The sequence below is a fragment of the Chelon labrosus genome, assembly GCF_963514085.1.
Source record: "Chelon labrosus genome assembly, chromosome: 9".
NCBI lineage: Eukaryota > Metazoa > Chordata > Actinopteri > Mugiliformes > Mugilidae > Chelon > Chelon labrosus.
In genome coordinates, this window is record NC_140359.1 from 21,918,819 (window position 1) to 21,936,611 (window position 17,793).

Genomic DNA, 17,793 nt, shown 5'->3' on the forward strand with positions numbered 1-17,793 from the left:
ATTGAGACTGAATATACATGGCATTCATGAATAAAGTATATATTTTATTGTTTAAATGTTAAACGGACAGATTTATCTATTTATTTACGTCCCAGTGTTTGAGTGTTTCCACTAAAAGTTATCTTTGAGGTGTGACATGACAAGCCAACGTCAAAAGTGGCTCATAAAACACTATGAATAAATTTGCAATCACAATTTTAAGCATTTTTGACCGTTGAATTTCAACCGTTAAGTGACATGTTTTTAAGTTCAAATATTGAGTTTGACACGGGACGGTGTAGTTTTTTTTAGCGTGTAGCCCTTCCAGCCTCTAAATATGGCTTCCCTTTGACCAGCGGCGACTGCTCATTATTAACCCGATTGTTGTGCGCGTGTTCGCCTCTCCCTATTGTTGTCCTGTTTTCATTCATCTCCGCACGCAGCGCGGACAAAGGCGCGCCGGGCTCGCTCTCTGATTGGCTCAGCGTCGGGGGGCCCCGCGACGACGCTGAGTCGCGAGCTCCGGCACAACTGAACAGATGGATCCCCTCGCGCCCTCCTCCTCTTCTTCTTCCTCTTCTTCCTCCTCCTCCTCCTCCTCGTTCTTCTTCTACCAGCAACTGGATGCGCCGCTGCACGCGCCCCAGTGATTTGTTTTTTTTCTAACGGCAGGAGAACGAGCGAGTTGAGCGAGGAGTTAACCGTTAAAGGACAGTTGACCGTTAAAGGACGGTTGAACGTCAACGGAAAGAGGGAGGCGGAGGTGGAAGAGGAGCGCCGAGGAAGAACCGCGGTAAGTGAGCCCGGAGAGAAGCTCCAAAAGTCGGCTGGGGATCAGGCGGAGCGTCGGTGTGGTGGTGGTGGTGCTAAGTAGGTGGATCATGATGTTGATGCTGTCTGTGGGTAAGATGTGGTAGATACGGGCTGGGTGTAGTTTAGATAGCGTGGCTGCTTGTACTAAAATGAGACTTAAATTTTTTTTAAAAAAAATGTAAAACAGCCGCGTTTTCTTTAATTTTTTAAAAGAGCAGGCGACACACATGTGGACTAAATACCTCCAATATCGTGGTGCGTTTGTGGTCTTTTTAACATAGACACTAAAGTATAATGCGCCAAGCTCAGTTTTAACAGTAGATAGTATAAAAATTTCGTGTCTTATCACATTTATTCTGTAGCAGGGAGTGTACATAGCTATGTGTTGGTAAAACAGGTTACATAACAAGCAGTTAAGATTCCTCTCAGCACACATAAGGCTGGCTAGACTGAGGCAGTGCCAAAAAAAAAAGTGAATGTTTGGCCACACAGTTCAGGCCTGCAATAAATCCTACAACAGTGAAGGTCACAATCTTCATTTTTTTGGGGGGGGATTAAACTTATTTAGAGATGAAGATGTGGATTCAAATATACATTCTTGTATTGGGATTAGTCTTAAGTGGGTGCACCTGATAAACCAGCAGTCGAGAAGCCATTATTTTCCCCACTGATACAGTTTGCTCCATAAAAGGTCAAAAAATGTCTATTGCGTCTCTTTAAAATGCCCATTATATTGATCTAAAACCCCCTGAAAAGCAGTTTACCGTCACAGAAGACTATGAAAATGAAAAATATTGATGTCGTTTGGTTTTTGTTCTATTTAACATGAAAATTGGCCTTCATTTAACAAAATAGTTGCAGGTAAACCTTTTATCCAATAGTTGTTCAGCTCTACAGTCAAGCTGAGGTGTAAGAATAGTTTCAGTCCGATGTGGAGAATATGGAAACTGGATTCAAGTCGAGCCTCACAGCATTTTTCTTGTTTTGACAACCTCAGTAAGCCTAAACTAGGAGCAGGAGAGACAACACACAGATACACTATTTTTGGCTCGGCGTTATGGGCTAGTTGCTGGAGCTCAGATGTTTTTTGTGTTGCTATGACAATAGCGACAATAGTGAGGCAGAGGAGGAGTATTGTGGAGGCTGAAGGAGGCAAGGGAGGTGGAGTCGGTGGGTTTCAGAGAGGACAGGACAGGAGGAGGCTGGGAGCTATTCATCGAGGACTTCGGGCCAAAGACACTGACAGATCGGTGGCAATAGGGCAGAAAACAAGCGTGCATGTGTGTCAATGAAAGAGGCAGAGAGAGAGTTGGGGTCGGGGGGCGGGGGGCGGGGGGAGTCAGGAAGTGGTGGTTTTAATAGCATGTTGGAGAGCTTCTAGTCTTTCCACAAGGGGACACAGAGGAGACGTGAAGACCACAACAAAGCTGAATGGGAATGCAAGACAGCAGCAGAGAGGGAAGTATTTCCATATCAGGAAAATTAGACAAAGTTACAAAACAACCAAGCAGATTAAGCCTCATAATGACATAAATATGCACGGGGGAAAAAAAAAAAGGGGGAAGCTGGAGTCTGAGGATTGGCTGACGTTGTAATGAGACCCAAGGGATTTCAGGCAGCAGTCAATGAGTTTTACATTTGGACTGGTGTCCACTACAGAGGCGATGTGTCTGTGATCTGAAGCGGGACTAGGTCAGACGTGGGTCAGTCTGGCTGCGGCCGTTTTTTTCCACTGCCGCAGTCTAAATACCGTAGAGACAATTTCCAGAGAAACATGGTGACAACAGAGAGAAGCTTTTTAAGTGTTTGGGTATGTTTTTGGTCCAACCAAAGGCAATAATATATTGTATAATCTGTAATCTTTAGAAGTAATATAATAGACATAAGGTCATGGTAAGGTTGGTGTCCGCATTTGATTTAATGACCAAACGAGCAGAACAATTCACTGTTCATTTTAATGCCAGGACCGTAGCAGCCATTGACGACGATGAGGTTGTGTAATCACTATATTTCTCGTAACAATGGGATTTTGACAACCAATCTATATTCTCTATATTCAGCTGAAACATAGACACAGTGGGTATTTTTAGGAAAACTTCCATTTTAATCCCAGTAGACCATCAGATGAATAATAAAGTGAATAATAAAGCCACTTTTTTAGGTTTTATTTCTGTTTTTTTGTGTCGCAAGGTATCACCATCTGGCAACAAAGGTGTTCATGAGATAGTTGCTGATATAAATAATAGAGAGCCGAAGTCCCGCCCCTCTACTTCCGGGTTATGGGACCTATCGTTCGAAAAAATATGAACGGCAGTCTATGGCGAAAGATAAATTATTTTCTGGTCCCGATCGACTTGTGCCTTGGATTATACATATGTTGTTTTTCAGAATAAAAAATGATTTTACATGTCAAGAATTGTCACAGTTTGTCGCAAGATAGTTAAGTAAAACGCTATGGAAAATACGTAATTAAACGAACTACAAGTCCCGCATGCTGGCGCGTACAGAACCGACCAAAACTCCCTTCGTGTAACTACAGCTCTCGACATGACCCGATTTATAATGATTTTCACCTCGTTTGATGCTTCTGCCTTCGTCCTGGAAGAAGACGGTAAAGCTCAACAAGGAGACAGCCATAGTCCTCTAGTGACGTACATTGTTCGAGACGAGAGATGTAGTTCACTAAGCGATCTCATACAAAACCTAATGTTGTTCAGCTTATTTACGTCAAATAATTTATCTCTTGACGTGAAAAATTATCTTTTTTAAATTCACACACATCATATGTGAAATTCATGCCACAATTCGAACGGGACCAAAAAAATAATTATGATCTCGCCATAGACTGCCGTTCATATTTTTTCGAAAGATAGGTCCCATGACCCGGAAGTAGAGGGGGCGGGACTTTCAAAGTTATTATGTAAGGGAAGATTGCCATGTTTTCTTCTTTCTTTTATAAATTAAAAACATTCATACATTTTTATACTTAATAACAGGAAGCAAAAATAATCCTGGTATCATATTGACATTTTTAGTCGACTGAAACTTCAGGCTGATCTTGTGACTTGCCGCACAACTGTGGCGTTGTTCTGGTTCGACGGCCGACCACACGTCTGACTCAGGCTACTGGCATCTGTCTTTGACCACAGCGCTGATATTAAAGACTAATGATCTCCATTGTCTAGGTCAATGGCGAGCTTTTGAGCGCTTGACAGGCCCAATATAGGCCGCTGAAATATTGATGGACCTTGGCGTGGGGCTGGCTGATTGGTGTTTTAATATTTAATTCAACCACGATAACTGAACACATTTATTTCAGAGATTGACAGCCTTGGGTTATTTATCAGCACAGTTTGTTTACATGAAACTGTTTAGGTATGTGTCAGTTTATGTCTGGGTCTTATCAGTTTTTTACCCCTGGTGATGCATGCATGCAGAGTTTGGGTGACAAATCATCTGTGCTACTTGAATTGAGGAAGTTTTGGGCCGTGTCGAGGGCTAGTGTCAGTTTCCTGTGTGACTGACTGAGTGAGCAAAGGAGGAAGTGATTTAACGGAAGGGGAGCACTTCCTTTTAAACGCCCCACTCGCCCCCATTTGTTCACCGTCAGACTCAGAAGAAAAGACCCTCGTGGGCCGTTTTTAAACCGACACCTGAGTCACAAAAACTACTACCTGACGACACCTAAATAAGTCTGGTGTCTGTCTAACCTTACGCTCTCCGTCCACACAGGCGCCTCCCTCTCTCTGGTGACTCTACAAGACTTCTTTACGGTAAGATCACTTACAAACCTACAAACACATATCTACATAGTTTCTCCGCACATTTGTCTCTCTGACATTTTATTTTAAAGCTTTGCGCTACATTACAGATTAGTGAAAATGTAAAGGATGTACTGTACATAGCCGTGATCGTGCTTTGGGCTACAGGACATGCTAACGTTGCTCTCACAGTGACGATGCTATATGCCCAAATAATCATAAACATACTCAACTGCTCACATGCATATGGGCACGTCATGGGGTTGCGAGTAGGTTTCCACTGATTACAGCAGTATGGTCATTGTTTTTCTTAACCAAATATATATATGAGGCATTTATTTTCCCCCCAGAGGTCATCACCTTTGACCCTTTGTAATCTGAGACTATAATTCGGTAGTTTCATAGTTTGGATGTCTTTAATTTTGGCTTCCCGCTGATTAACCGTGGGAGGTTCTGTGTTGAGTCATCTTCTTGTTATGGCTTTTTTTTTGCTGGCTGCCATGAAGATTTATTTATTTTTTTGGCGATTCTGCGTCCATATTACGAAGGAAATTAAAATTATACTGCAAGATCCACACGTTCTTCATCTTCTTTGAGCTCAGAATTGCGACAGCCAGCTTTCAAATATGCTCTGCACAAAACGTGAAGTGGTAGTAAGTTATACTTGCAAAAAAAATGTCTTTAACAACATGTCTGTGTCAAGGAATACACGGAAAGATATGACGGCAAATGACAGATGAAGGCGTACAATGTCTTTCTGTCGGTGCGTGGTCAGAGATAAATGTTTAAGCTGCTGAAGTAATGTGGAGCAGTAGGTGGCCCATGTGTCCTGCACCTGTCCTCCTTCTTCCGGAGGTTTCTGCGTTGCCAGATTCACACACGCACTCACTCAGCAGAGACGGAAGGGAAGCGCCACACGGTGATGGCAGAGTGCCATGGAAAACAGCTGCATGTGCGAATGTGCCATGTGTGTTTTTGCGAGGGAAAGGGAAAGAAAAGACGTGAGATTTAAAGTAGTAAGATGAAAATGCGACGGCTGCTTTGCTGAATCGCACGGTAATGTTTTGAGAGTGTGCGAAGCTGCTTTCACTATCAGCGTCTGCAAGGAAATCGTTGACAGGAAAGTAGATATGATCTGCCTTTTATTGTTTACGGGCTCCCACTACTCCTCCTCCTCCTCCTCTTCCTGCAATCACTCGGCCCCCCCTCTTCGGGGCTGTCCTCTTCGCATTTTGTTGGGTCATGAGGAGTCATGAGACTGAGGCTCAGATGGAGGAACATTAACGCTCTGTGTTGCCTCTTTGTCTCTCAGCTCCTCTCATGCTTACTGGAGGATGGATGACACGCAGGACAGAGTTCAGATTGGAGAAAACAAGTTCATCAGCAAGTAAGGTTTCACTTCCTGCATGAGCACGCACACAGATATATATATGTGCACGTATGATGGGTGATAACGTCACCTGACAACAGACACACAACACACACAGGACAGAAACAAGTTCACCTAACGCTACAACAGTCAGTAGTTTGTGTACTTGGCTTGTTGTTGCAGTGCAGTAACATCCATGGCGTGCTCCTTTTAACAGTATTTCCTCCTGAATGATTTCGCCTTCTCTGTCTTCAGGTCAACAGTCCTCTCGCATCTCAAAACATACAACCTCTATTATGAAGGGCAGAATCTGCAGCTACGACACAGAGAAGTAAGTTATAACACATGTCTGTCTGTTTGTTAATTTAATAGTTATCTTCAAAAAGTAAGATCCTGAATGTCTCCAGGCTTCATCCTTATTATCTTTTTCTCTTTTTCTCACCGTCTTTTGCAGTTTAATATACCCCACCCATTATTTGTGTGTTTGTGAATGTGTGTATTGATCGCGGCTCATGTCTCGTAACTAACAGGAAGAGGGGGAGCTGATCATTGAGGGCTTGCTGAATATCTTTTGGGGCCTGCGACGACCGATCAGGCTCCAGATGCAGGGTGACCACGAAAGGATCCGGCCGCCCCCCTCCTCCACGTCCTGGCACTCGGGATGTAATCTGGACAGTCAAGGGTGAGCGATCCAGAAGGGTCCGGTTACACCTCGGTGACCCGAAGTGACGAAACACTGAAGGTCATTTAGGGTAGATATAGATTTTGTGTAGTTTGTCTAAGAACGGAGCATTAAATATGTCAATGTTCGTCATATTATTACATTACTGTTTTTTTTAACCCGCACCTGTGACTAAGGTTTGGGTTTTGACTCAGGCTATAACCGATAAATCTGTGTCAATAGGCTTGAAGCCCCCTTTTCAGCTGCCTTTGATGCATGACGCTGACATTTGGTTGCAGGAAATGGACTAAATAACTTGAAAGAAGCCAAATAATTCTCTTGAATATAGCTTGTAAATCCTTAAAATATACTGTATATACAAATTTAAAACATGAAGAATCCCCCATCAGCTGAAACTACCCAACACAGGTGTGACATACATAAAGTAAACGGTTGACGTACTGCTGCTTCTTGGCAGGAAATCTCACCTCTGTCAGCGTTTGGTAAAGTTGTTTCTTCGAAGTCTGTGCTCTTACGCTGACTTGATGGTATTAGTAATCGTGACTCATAATTCTGTCTCAGAAACAATCATTTTTTTAACGTCTGGACAGTTTTATTAAATATATTTGCCAGTTTTATCTACAAAATGTTTCTGTTAACAGTTTTGCCAGCTCGTGGCTCTTGTCCTCTGTCCCTCCATTACAGCTCAACTCTCTCGTTTCCCTTTTAAAGTTCCCCCAACAGCACAGACGCTCAACAGACGACAGAGCAGAATCTACCCACGGTGGAAGTGACGCCAGCCGACTACCAACCAGAGGACAACGGTGTGATGGAAGAACAAGCAGAAGGTGAGAAGCTAATTATAGTAGAAATATTAAAACACGATATATATACTATATTTATCAGCGTCTTTCCGATGTTTTGCCAGATTGCAATGAGTCATAAAAATCAAATTAACTTGCCTTTAAATAAATCCTTAATACTGAATCTGTAGTCAGCTTTCAGCTGTTGTACATAGGCATACAATCATCGTCGGCTGGAAGTATGTCATTTCCAAACTGTCAAATTCTCAGGAGCAAGACACTAAAGGAGTTTGTTTTAACTTTTAATTTGTCCGTTGCTTTAGTTTCCACTGAGTCATTTGGGTCACCGGGATCTTGGTGTGACTAAATTCAGTGTATCTATCGTTTGCCCTGTTTTTATTTTATGGTGTGCTGTCAAAAATTGTCAGTATTTAGTTTTGATTTAAAGTTAAGTGAACATTTCCAGAACAATTGACCTTTGGCTAAGCCCCGCCCTAGAATGTAGATTGACCAATCACAGCCAAGAGAGCTCCCACAGGGTCCGACACTTTTTCCACAGCGCTCCATTGACTTTAACGCAGGCGTCTCATATTTTCGGTCTCGGCAGGCTACTGTATATAGCCTGGGTATGGATAAGCCCAATGATGTGCGCGCAAAACCCTGTGGAGCTAACCAAAACATCACCGTTACAGCTTAAGTTGCATAGTTGTTGATACGCCAACACACGCTGAAGAAATACAACGTTATACGTGCGTAACGTTAGTCCGTTTGCTTCGTAATAACGATTATAGAAGTGAATAGAGACGTACCCAGCTTTGCATGAACAGTGTTGCTCCTTGATATTGATACCAGAGCCTTATAGATAACCAGAAAACCACAGCCCAGAAGAGAATGTCGGACGTAGCAACAGTAACCAAGGGGGGCGGGGCTTAGCCAAAGGTCAATTGGCAATAATCTTAGGTATTTATTGTTGATTTGACAGAGGACAGCGAGAGCTCCGCTCAGCTGCTCAGGACGAAAAGTGACGCTGGAGTTTTAAGACGAGGCCAACGAAGGTCCCCGAGCGACCAGAGGAAAATCAGACGCCATCGATTCTCCATCAACGGACACTTCTACAACCATAAGGTAATGTCAGTCCCGTGACGTCATGTCTTTCTTCACTGTCAAAAATAATAAATAAAACTCACAACAGTTGTGAGGCTGCTGTTAAACGTTTGTTTAAACTGACGCAATAACACATTTAGCTGTGCACTCTCCACACAAACATGTACCCATAAAGTGAAATTAGTGTTTTTAATGTTTGTTTTTTTTCAGACAGCAGTGTTCACGCCCGCTTACGGTTCGGTCACTAATGTTCGGATCAACAGCTGTATGACCACGCCTCAGGTGCTACGAGTTCTCCTCAACAAGTTTAAAATTGAAAACATCCCGGAGGACTTTGCGGTCTATCTCGTCCATGCGAGTGGAGGTGAGTGCGAGTTGTTCGGTTCATTTCTTGTCGTACCAGAGTGCAAAAACTCTGCCAACATCTACGTGTTTCACTATTAATACCAGAAAGAGAAAGGAGAACCATACTTTTAGCATATTCCTAACCTCTCTAAGGGTAAATTGGTTTGCAGTCAGCCAACATACATACAAAATAATAAAATACACATAAAATACACAAGTTGATGAATTTTGAAGTTTTAATAGTGTTGCAGTCACAGTGATGTATGAATCAGAGCTTCTTTATTCATTAAATTCCATTAAATTCAGGAACTGTGATGAATACAAACGGTTAACAGTGCAATTACTTTACAGTATGAATATTGTTTTGTTTAGGTCAAGAGTGGAGCACAGGTTTACTTGTACAGCACATAAACCCTCTATTCCTCTGCGTCACATTCATCTGTTCACCCTTATTGAATTACCAGAGCTGCAAAGACTACGTCACGTCTAGTTAGTAAACAAAAAGCAGCCAACGAAGAGGAAAAACTCTGCGATAAAGAGCTCTGAAGATGCTCTGGAGCAAACAGACAGAGCATGGTGGTGTAGTAACGCATGCCACATCAAAATGTTTTTGTTGACAAAGTTGTGTAATGTATTTGTCAGGAAGTGGAATGTTTATTTTCACTGTGGAAATTAGTCCCAGATGGTTTGAGAAGATTGTTCTCCAAGAAAAATCAGGCTTAGTTTGAGTTACAAACTGAGATGTGAAAAATATTCTGTTATAATTCAGAGTTATAACTGGAATCCACTTAAAGAAGGTCTAAGATGATGGTTATTTGGTTTGAACGTGTAAAATCATCATTATTTTTGTCCTTTAATCAACACCTGTTGTGAATGTGTTCCAGAGCGTGTGAAACTGAAGCGGACCGACTTTCCCCTGGTGCTGAGAATAATGCAGGGTCCATGTGAGCAGGTCTGCAAAGTTTTCCTCATGGAAGAAGACCTGGGCGAAGAAGTCACATATGATGTAAATTAACAGATTTATGACTTCATGCGATGAGACACTACATTTTGCTGCTTTTGTGTGTGATCTTATATCTGTAAATCTTTTTATATACTATTGTCCATGTATTTTTCCCGGGTCTAGCATTAAGATCTTGTTTGCTTCCACCAGGTGGCGCAGTACATCAAGTTTGAGATGCCTGTCCTGCAGAGTTTCATCACAAAGCTGAAGGAAGAAGAGGACAGAGAGGTGCAGAAACTCAAGAAAAGGTACATGAACTACCTCGCAGTGTAATCCCAGCATATTCATTCACACGTGTTAAAAATTTTTTTTATTAAATCTGTCTGTGCTGACCGACATTCAATCTTTCTCTTTCTGCATACTTACTTGTAGGTATAATTACCTGCGGTGCACAATTGAGAAACAGCTCCGTTGTCTTCCAGAGGGGCCATCGTGCATGTGATCTGCTCATGGTGAGGATTCCCAACACAACAAACTGTCAAAAACATTCCCAGGATACTACAACCTCCTAGCCGTGACCAAGAATCCTCTGATGACAATATAATGTAGGGGTTTCGGCAATTATCCTGCTCCTCCGAGTTCCTCCCTTCACCGAATCAAATCAGTCGACCTACTGACAAAGCGTGTGGCCGTGTCAGAAATAGTCGTGACGACTCACGCCACGGCCTTTGATCACATCCTTGTCTGCTTTTCTTTCTCTTTTCGTCCTCACATACAATGCACACAAATATATTGTACGTTGTGAGTTTAACCTTTTTTTTTTTGCAGAGTGAGCCTGAAATGAAAAATGTCCTGTCTTCCCTCCAGATGATGTATTCAGAATCCATTTTAAAGCACAAACGTTGTATGGTCTTAGTAAAGTGCCTGTTACAAAGTTTCTCCAAGCACAAAAACCACAAAATATTCAGAAATTAATGCTGTGAGTAAAATTCAAAGCAAATTCTGGGGGGGTTTAACATGACGCTGTTAGAAAACAAAACTCATGAACTCAAGCTAATGTTCTTATCCTCAAAAGCTGATGCTGTTGAGTGTATTAACAGTTAGTCAAATGCTGGAGTTGATTAATTAGATGAGAAGTTCACTGCTGGGACTGTTAAAGACGTGTCTGTCTTATGATGCAGTTTAAAAAAGGTTTCCTGTTTTTGGGCAACGCTAACTTCCTTCACCAGCTGTTCGTCGTATCGCTCCATATTTACCAGACAGACTTGATGCCACCTCATCAAACTCTCAGCACATTGGACATTGGTAACGATTCTTTTATATCCAGCAGAGAATAACAAAAAGAAGCACATCACAATAGTGAAATCCCACGAGACTGTGAATTACGCTGATGGTTTTTTTTTTGTGGCGAATGTTTTAAACGTATGAATGAGCCTTTCGGGGCAGAACAGTTTGCCTCCACGTGTTCAGCACTTTGCAAAAGAAAAGCCGGCTCAATATTTCTGACCCTGTTGTTGAAGATCTCGCCCGCCGTACAGTGTTTGCGTGACTTCGAGAGCGTGCATGTTTTATTTTTTAGTGACTCTTAAGACTTGCCTGCTTTTGTATTGTGTCTTTTACAAAAAAAAATAATTTTAGTCTTAAAAGTGTTACAGACTCATGCCACTACTTGGAAAATGTAGTTTTCTTTTTCTTACAATGATTGTTATTTAATAATAAAAAAAAAAGAAAAGTTGTCATGGGAAAAGATGTACATACAAACCTGTAATCTCTGTCGTTTTTCTTCTGCTCATATAATAATGTTTAAATCTTAAAATGTGAACACATTGTGCTCAGATATAACGTTTGTCTTAGTCGAATTTTGAGGACAACACGTCAAGAGTTCCAGTAGCTTCCTGTCAGTGCTTTGTTAAATAATACGGACAAAATTAGAAAGACAAATGTCCTCTCGCAGGTATTTATGTGTGATGTCAGTGCGACAGCAGCTTACACTCAGCCAATGAGCATTTGTGAGACGTAGTGATCCACGCCACCTGATTGAGATTGCCGGGAGGATAACTGGCTGGCCCTGAAACATATTTTCCTTCAGACAGTCGGAAGAGTCTGAGCTGCAAACACACTCTCTCTGACTTTTCCCATCAGAAGACGAACATCATCTCTACCGCCGCGCTTCGTTCACCTACAGCCACTCAACAGGTGAGGTTGTTTCTTCTTTTTAAGGCAAGTTAATTTATTAGATTAGACTTTAATTCACTTCTTAAACTTTAATTCAAGCCAGTATGAAGATTTTTCTAGTTAGTGATTTAAAACAAAGTGACTTCTTTCTGTGAATATCCCACACATGTAGTAGTATTTGTGCAATTTAGGGCCTTGTTACTAGAAAGCACAAATTAAAAAAAAAAAAACTCATCTTCTCTGTGGATCTGTTCTGCTGCCTCTGTAATCTGAGCCACTGGATTAAAGTCAAACCAAGTGACCCAGTGTAATTATAGCTTGAGTCGTCTTGTAGGAGGACACAGATTAGAGTCTACAGTTCAACAGCAGCACAACTGATGTCATGCAGCTCACTGGTCATGTAATCACTGGTGGTCATTAAGGTTGTTTACTTAAGTAGAAGTGGCAATAATCAAATACTCCAGAAGTATATTTTATGCAGAACAACAGTGTAACATTAGTAGTTTATTATTAGTGGTAATAGTGAATACTTTAATGTTGCCGTTAGTCAAGATGGAGCCAAATTAACTTCATGTCCTGTTAGGTACTTTTATAAATCTATGTATGTGACGCATGTAAGGTAAGTTCTCTACCTGAGAAATAACCAAAGCTGTTAAATAGATGTAGTAAAATAATAATAATTTGTCATAGTCAATAGTTCACATGTTGTGGTCCTGGAGCTGCATGACTCCATTTAAGAATTTCTTTTGCAAAGCTATGTTCAGGATACATAATCACACATTAGCTTGTTTGTGTCATCTTTCTTATTTTCTTCATTGACATATTTATTTATCAGGTTTTGTTACCTCTTAGCCCTTCTTTCTAAGATCTTGATCATGTTATTCAGACGTTTAATCAGCTAAAAAATGATTAAAACATTCATTTAATCCTAACAAATAACTGTTTGCCCTTCCAGGACCACAGATCTAGAGACAAACTGCACCGGCTCCTAATTAGAGGATGTTTTGAAAGCTATCTGATCTTTCGTCAGCTGCAGTGTTAAATTGTTACGCGTCGCTTGCGTAAGATGTGTCCTCAAAGCTGGATTAGCAGCTGTGATCTGTACAGCTCTTTATTTATCGGCGACGTAAAAATACCACGCAGCAGGACTAAAGCTGCACTTTAGAGAACATCTCATCAGTGTGTGAGCACTTAGTGGCAGCAAGAACTACCGTATGATTACAGGTTTGAGACACTTAGTACTTCAGGTGTCTCCTTTCTTGCATCATTTTAGAGAAAATATTGACAGTTAAAGTTAAAAGTTGTGTTAAAAACTGACATTTTGCATGCAACTTCTATAATTGTTATTATTTTGTCTCAAAAGGTATGTTTATTTTTTCTTTTATTTACAGAATGGGCATCTAATACACCTTTTGATTTCTCTCATTCTAGTGGCAGAACATTAAATGCACTTCAGTAACAGATTCACTCCTCCTTATAATGTTCTTTATTTTTTTATTTTCACAGGTTAAAAATAATGTTGGGCCTTCAGAAACTCCCCATCACAGTGGCCCTCAGTTTTCTTCTCCTTGCCACACTGTTGCCCAGCTCTGAGGCCCGCCGTGGTGGCCGCGGAGGTGGTGGCTTTGGTCGAGGACTAGGAGGAGGAGGAGGAGGCTACAGACGTGGCTGGGGTGGTCAGCCCCAGAGACCAGCACCTGTCCAGAGCAGTGGACCCAGTGCAGGAAAAGTGGCCGGTGCTGCTGCTGCAGGAGCAATAGGAGGAGCCATGGTCGGGTCTGCCTTGAGCCGCCCTGCCTATGGGTATGGAGGCTACGGAGGAGGATATGGAGGCTATGGAGGCTACGGAGGAGGATATGGAGGATATGGAGGGGTCCCACGATATGGTGGTGGAGTCAGGGGTGGCTATGAGCCAGAGGGATCTGGAGATATGGAGTACTACACTGCAGCCTCCAGTGGCCCCATCTACAACAGTATCATTGTTGTCATTGGCTCCATAATGTCCCTGCTCTTAGGCCACTGGGTGGCAGTCATGTAGCACTGCAGACAGAGCTGAAATCCCACAAATAGCCAAAATATACGCCACAAACGGACAGTTTTAAGTCAAGTTAGAACTCAAATATAATGTTTGAAGAGTGAAACTTTCTGGATGATTTGTTTTTTTCAACTATTTAGTGACCCTCCATGAGGACAGGAGACAGAATTTGACACATCCGTCAATCAGCAGGTGTGGTGCTGAACGTGGAAATGAGAAGAACTAGAGCACACTTCCACAAGATAGTTGTCTGAGTCGTCTGGTCATTTGGTGGTATCCCCCTCTCTCATTTCTACTTTTAATGCCGTGTTTTTATACTTCTCATGTTGATATCACTGATGGTGATCTAGTCTGATTTTAGACCAGGAATAGATTAGATGTGTAAACAAGCTGAGCCGAACCCGAGAAGCCATGTCAGGACCAGAGTTTAAGAGCAGCTACACTCTTAATATAATAATAATAATAATAATGCCATGTCTAACTTTAGACTCTTATATTCCCGTTGTAATTACTGTCTGGTCTGTATATTATAAAGTCTTTATTTTAAGCATATTTGTGTACATATTTATTTTTGCCATTTTGTAGATTGTAGATTTTTATGTAAATATATATATATATATATATTTATGTTGTTGTATAAATAAAAATACATTAAAACATTTGTTTTTGCAAGATTTGTTTTTATGTTTTTACCCCTAGTGATCAGGGGGTTGCTATGCAGTCAAACTATTACAGAGGTGTTGGCATATAAAAAGCCTAAGTGTATCATGGCAAAGAATAAAGAAACACCAGTATACTAAATAATATGTTTATTTACAACAAAAGTAACAACTAAATACATTTAAGTACATAGGTGGGAGGGTTCTGCTCCATTACTGCGGGGTTGCTGTGCTTTAAATCAAAACCAGAAGCTGTAATATTAGATTTGTGGACAAACTAATGCCAGTCTTATGGATGTAAGAGTCACACGGGAACCAGGTACGTCTAATCCCATCATTATGCTTCCCCCGTCAGGAGCCTAATGGCATAAAAAAAGCAATGTTCAAGCCTACATAGAGAATATTTCTTTTGTTTGCTTTTTATAAAAATTTGCAATTAATTCTTTGTGAACGTCAAGAATTAGATGCAAAACATATATTCCTTTTGATCACAACAAGCCTTATCATGTGTCACATGATTTAAACTCACTGTTAGCTTTTTATTTTATTTTTTTTACATATGTATAAAGCTTCTAACAACTCTAATTTTCAGTCCCCTACCGGTCTTCAGAGCAACAGAGCAAATATCCACAAAGGTAAGTTACTTATGTTTTTAAGTTTATTTGAGAAGACAGGCACAAAGCAGGACAGCCCTCAGGTCCTCTAAAGGGCCCTCTAGTGGTCGTAGTACTTATGATGTTCCACATAAGGAGGAGTCGGGGTGGGCCGATGGGTCGATAAATCATTTAAGTGTATGACTGCTGTTATTTTCCCCTTTAAACCAATGCCCACATTACTTGTAACCATAACCATTCCACAACATTAACCAAATGTTTATTGTATTTAGTCGCATTGGCAGTAAACGTCTTCTGTTCTAAACCCACCCCTGATCCTGAGGATTGTATTCAGGAGACAGTGTGGAATATAATCGATGTGCATGTTCTAAAAGCCAGACACAAGATGGCGTAGGCTGCATACAGTGACTCATTAAAGGTTTTATGTAGTGATCAGGGGGTTAGCATATAAAAAGCCTAAAAGCTTGCTCTTATTGACAATGATAAATACAATGATTTTTTTTTTTTTACAAACACAGTTTTGGCAGTGTGTGAACTAGAAAGTCACATTTATTCACTCGCTTCACAGATTGTCACAACTGCTTTTAGGGATGTATGACTTTATGTCTTTTATATAATTATTTTAGCAAGTTCTTTTCTGTACAAATCATATCTTGACACTATAAATACAACAGTTAACACAACATAACATTCAGCAGGGTTTCAGATAAGGTCTCAGTTCAGGTCTTAAGTACACCTGAGGTATTACACGTTAAGAGCACTTCTGCAAGTGGAGAGAAAGGCAAAACACTGGATGAAAGTAAAAGAGCTGGACGAGTATACAAGAAAGAAATGGAGCACAGAAAACCTGCAAAGCAAAGGCAGTATGCATGGAAAATAGATGAAGTTCACAAATGTTCAGATGCTGTAATAGTACTACTTCATGCTTACTACTGTCCATCTGATTGAGTTTATAAGTTACAACAGATGTAATAATCTGTCTTTTTGGTTTGAGTGTTCTAACGGATATGATGAATATGATAAAAGTTTAAAGACATGAGTAGATATGATCCATTACATATACTCCATGCTTACATCCATGCTTACAGTGTAATATTTCTCAGTCTAAAGTGTGATATTAGTAATAGTATACCGATTAAACTAGTAAAATCAGTCAATTAACTAATCACCACTATCCTCTGCCAGCCCCACAGGTGCACGCCAACTCTCCCGAGATGTTTTTTTCTTGTGAGACAAATGAGACAAAGTCCCTGGCTAGCTCCTTAATAAATAATAAAAAGTAAAAATGATGAAACACACATTATATCCCACACAGAAAGAGGAGTCAGTCTCAGTCTCACTTTTAATTTTTAGCACCGTGGCTCCAGAATATGTGAATGTAAATGGGCCCGATTCAGTAGTGGTGTAAAGTTAATAGTGTACACTTAACAAGAAGGCCTCAGCGCAGCAGCATTGGCACGTTGCTGTTAAGTAGCATCATTGCAGTACTGGTGACTACAACTAAAAGCCCTTGAAAGCCCATCTCAAGTCCCTGCGCCCCTCCTGTCACTCTCATCAAGTACTTTTCCGTGTCAGACATGTAGCGCTCCAAGCACTTCCTGACTTTCAGCTGCTCGATCAATGACGGGTAGCCGATCTCCACGATGCTGACCGTGTCGTCGTCTTCATCGCTGCTACCAGCCCGAGGAGCTGCTGGCACTGCACTGGCATTTGGTTGATTTACAGGACCGGGGGTCAAAGATGTGTCAGTGCCGTTGGTCCCTGTTGTGTTGCTGCCTGTGTCTGACGCTGAGGCGACAACAGTAGTCGTGGTTTTAGTTGTAGCTGATTTGCTGTTTGTCTTTTGACTCTCTACGGGCAGGAGGTCATTTCTCTTCATGCAGGAGTCCATGTACTCATCATAGGTCTGAGGGGGTTGACTGTATTTGTAGTCTCTACTGTAGTCGTTGGTATCAGTAGACTGTGCGCCGTATTTCCTGTGCATGTAGTGGTTGTAGTGATACTCCTCCTGGCGACTGTGGAATTGGAAGGGAGGACGGGGGAACCTTCCTATTCCGTAGCCCACGGCCATGCCTGCCACAGCCCCTACAGCTGCTGCTGCCACTGCGGTGCGCCCAAACCCTCTGGATTTAGTAGAGGGAGCAAAGCCCTGAGACTGAACTACGCGGGAGAAGGGAGAGCCACCTCCAGCCCCATAGCCCCCGTAGCCCATGCTGCCTCCGTAGCGAGGGCTCAGGATATTGTTGTTTGGGTTGGGGTTTAAGTGTCCACCTCTGTGCCCACCATAACCTCCATACCCTCCTGCATGCGGGACACTTGGATGATGGTTATAGTAGCCTCCACCCTGCTGCTTTGGGTAACTTCCTGATTGTGAAGGATGGCCTGCATGTGTGGTTTTTCCAGACTGTTTAGGGGGTCCACCCTGAGTGTTGGAGCCCTGATTATTTTTGTGGCCCGTATTAGAGTGGGTGCCACCTCGGGGTTTCGAGCCCCCAATCTTCCCAAACCCTCCTCTGCCCTTGGCCAGTGAAA

The 17,793-nt window shown here is 41.7% G+C and overlaps 2 protein-coding genes across 3 annotated transcripts; both read left to right on the top strand.

Annotated features, from left to right (window-relative positions):
• Nucleotides 1-594: 594 nt before the first annotated feature.
• rassf2b (Ras association domain family member 2b) lies at nucleotides 595-11,528 on the top strand. Of its 2 annotated transcripts, XM_084552470.1 has the most exons (12): nucleotides 595-772; nucleotides 4,525-4,565; nucleotides 5,866-5,940; nucleotides 6,178-6,253; nucleotides 6,453-6,604; nucleotides 7,316-7,431; nucleotides 8,369-8,511; nucleotides 8,701-8,854; nucleotides 9,720-9,841; nucleotides 9,989-10,086; nucleotides 10,211-10,290; nucleotides 10,607-11,528. In XM_084552470.1, exons 3-11 carry the CDS (start codon nucleotides 5,888-5,890, stop codon nucleotides 10,278-10,280), a joined length of 984 nt encoding a protein of 327 aa, XP_084408596.1. In that variant the 5' UTR covers nucleotides 595-772; nucleotides 4,525-4,565; nucleotides 5,866-5,887; the 3' UTR covers nucleotides 10,281-10,290; nucleotides 10,607-11,528. The 2 variants fall into 2 exon arrangements, with proteins under 2 accessions (XP_084408596.1, XP_084408595.1); XM_084552469.1 differs by having other exon boundaries at nucleotides 597-772; nucleotides 10,211-11,528.
• Nucleotides 11,529-13,469: 1,941 nt separating this feature from the next.
• sprn2 (shadow of prion protein 2) lies at nucleotides 13,470-14,508 on the top strand (the record flags this gene model as incomplete). The annotated part of the gene is made up of 1 exon (XM_084552163.1): nucleotides 13,470-14,508. The coding sequence occupies one exon, from the start codon at nucleotides 13,470-13,472 to the stop codon at nucleotides 13,989-13,991; it is 522 nt and encodes a 173-aa protein (XP_084408289.1). The 3' UTR covers nucleotides 13,992-14,508.
• Between the last annotated feature and the right edge of the window lie 3,285 nt (nucleotides 14,509-17,793).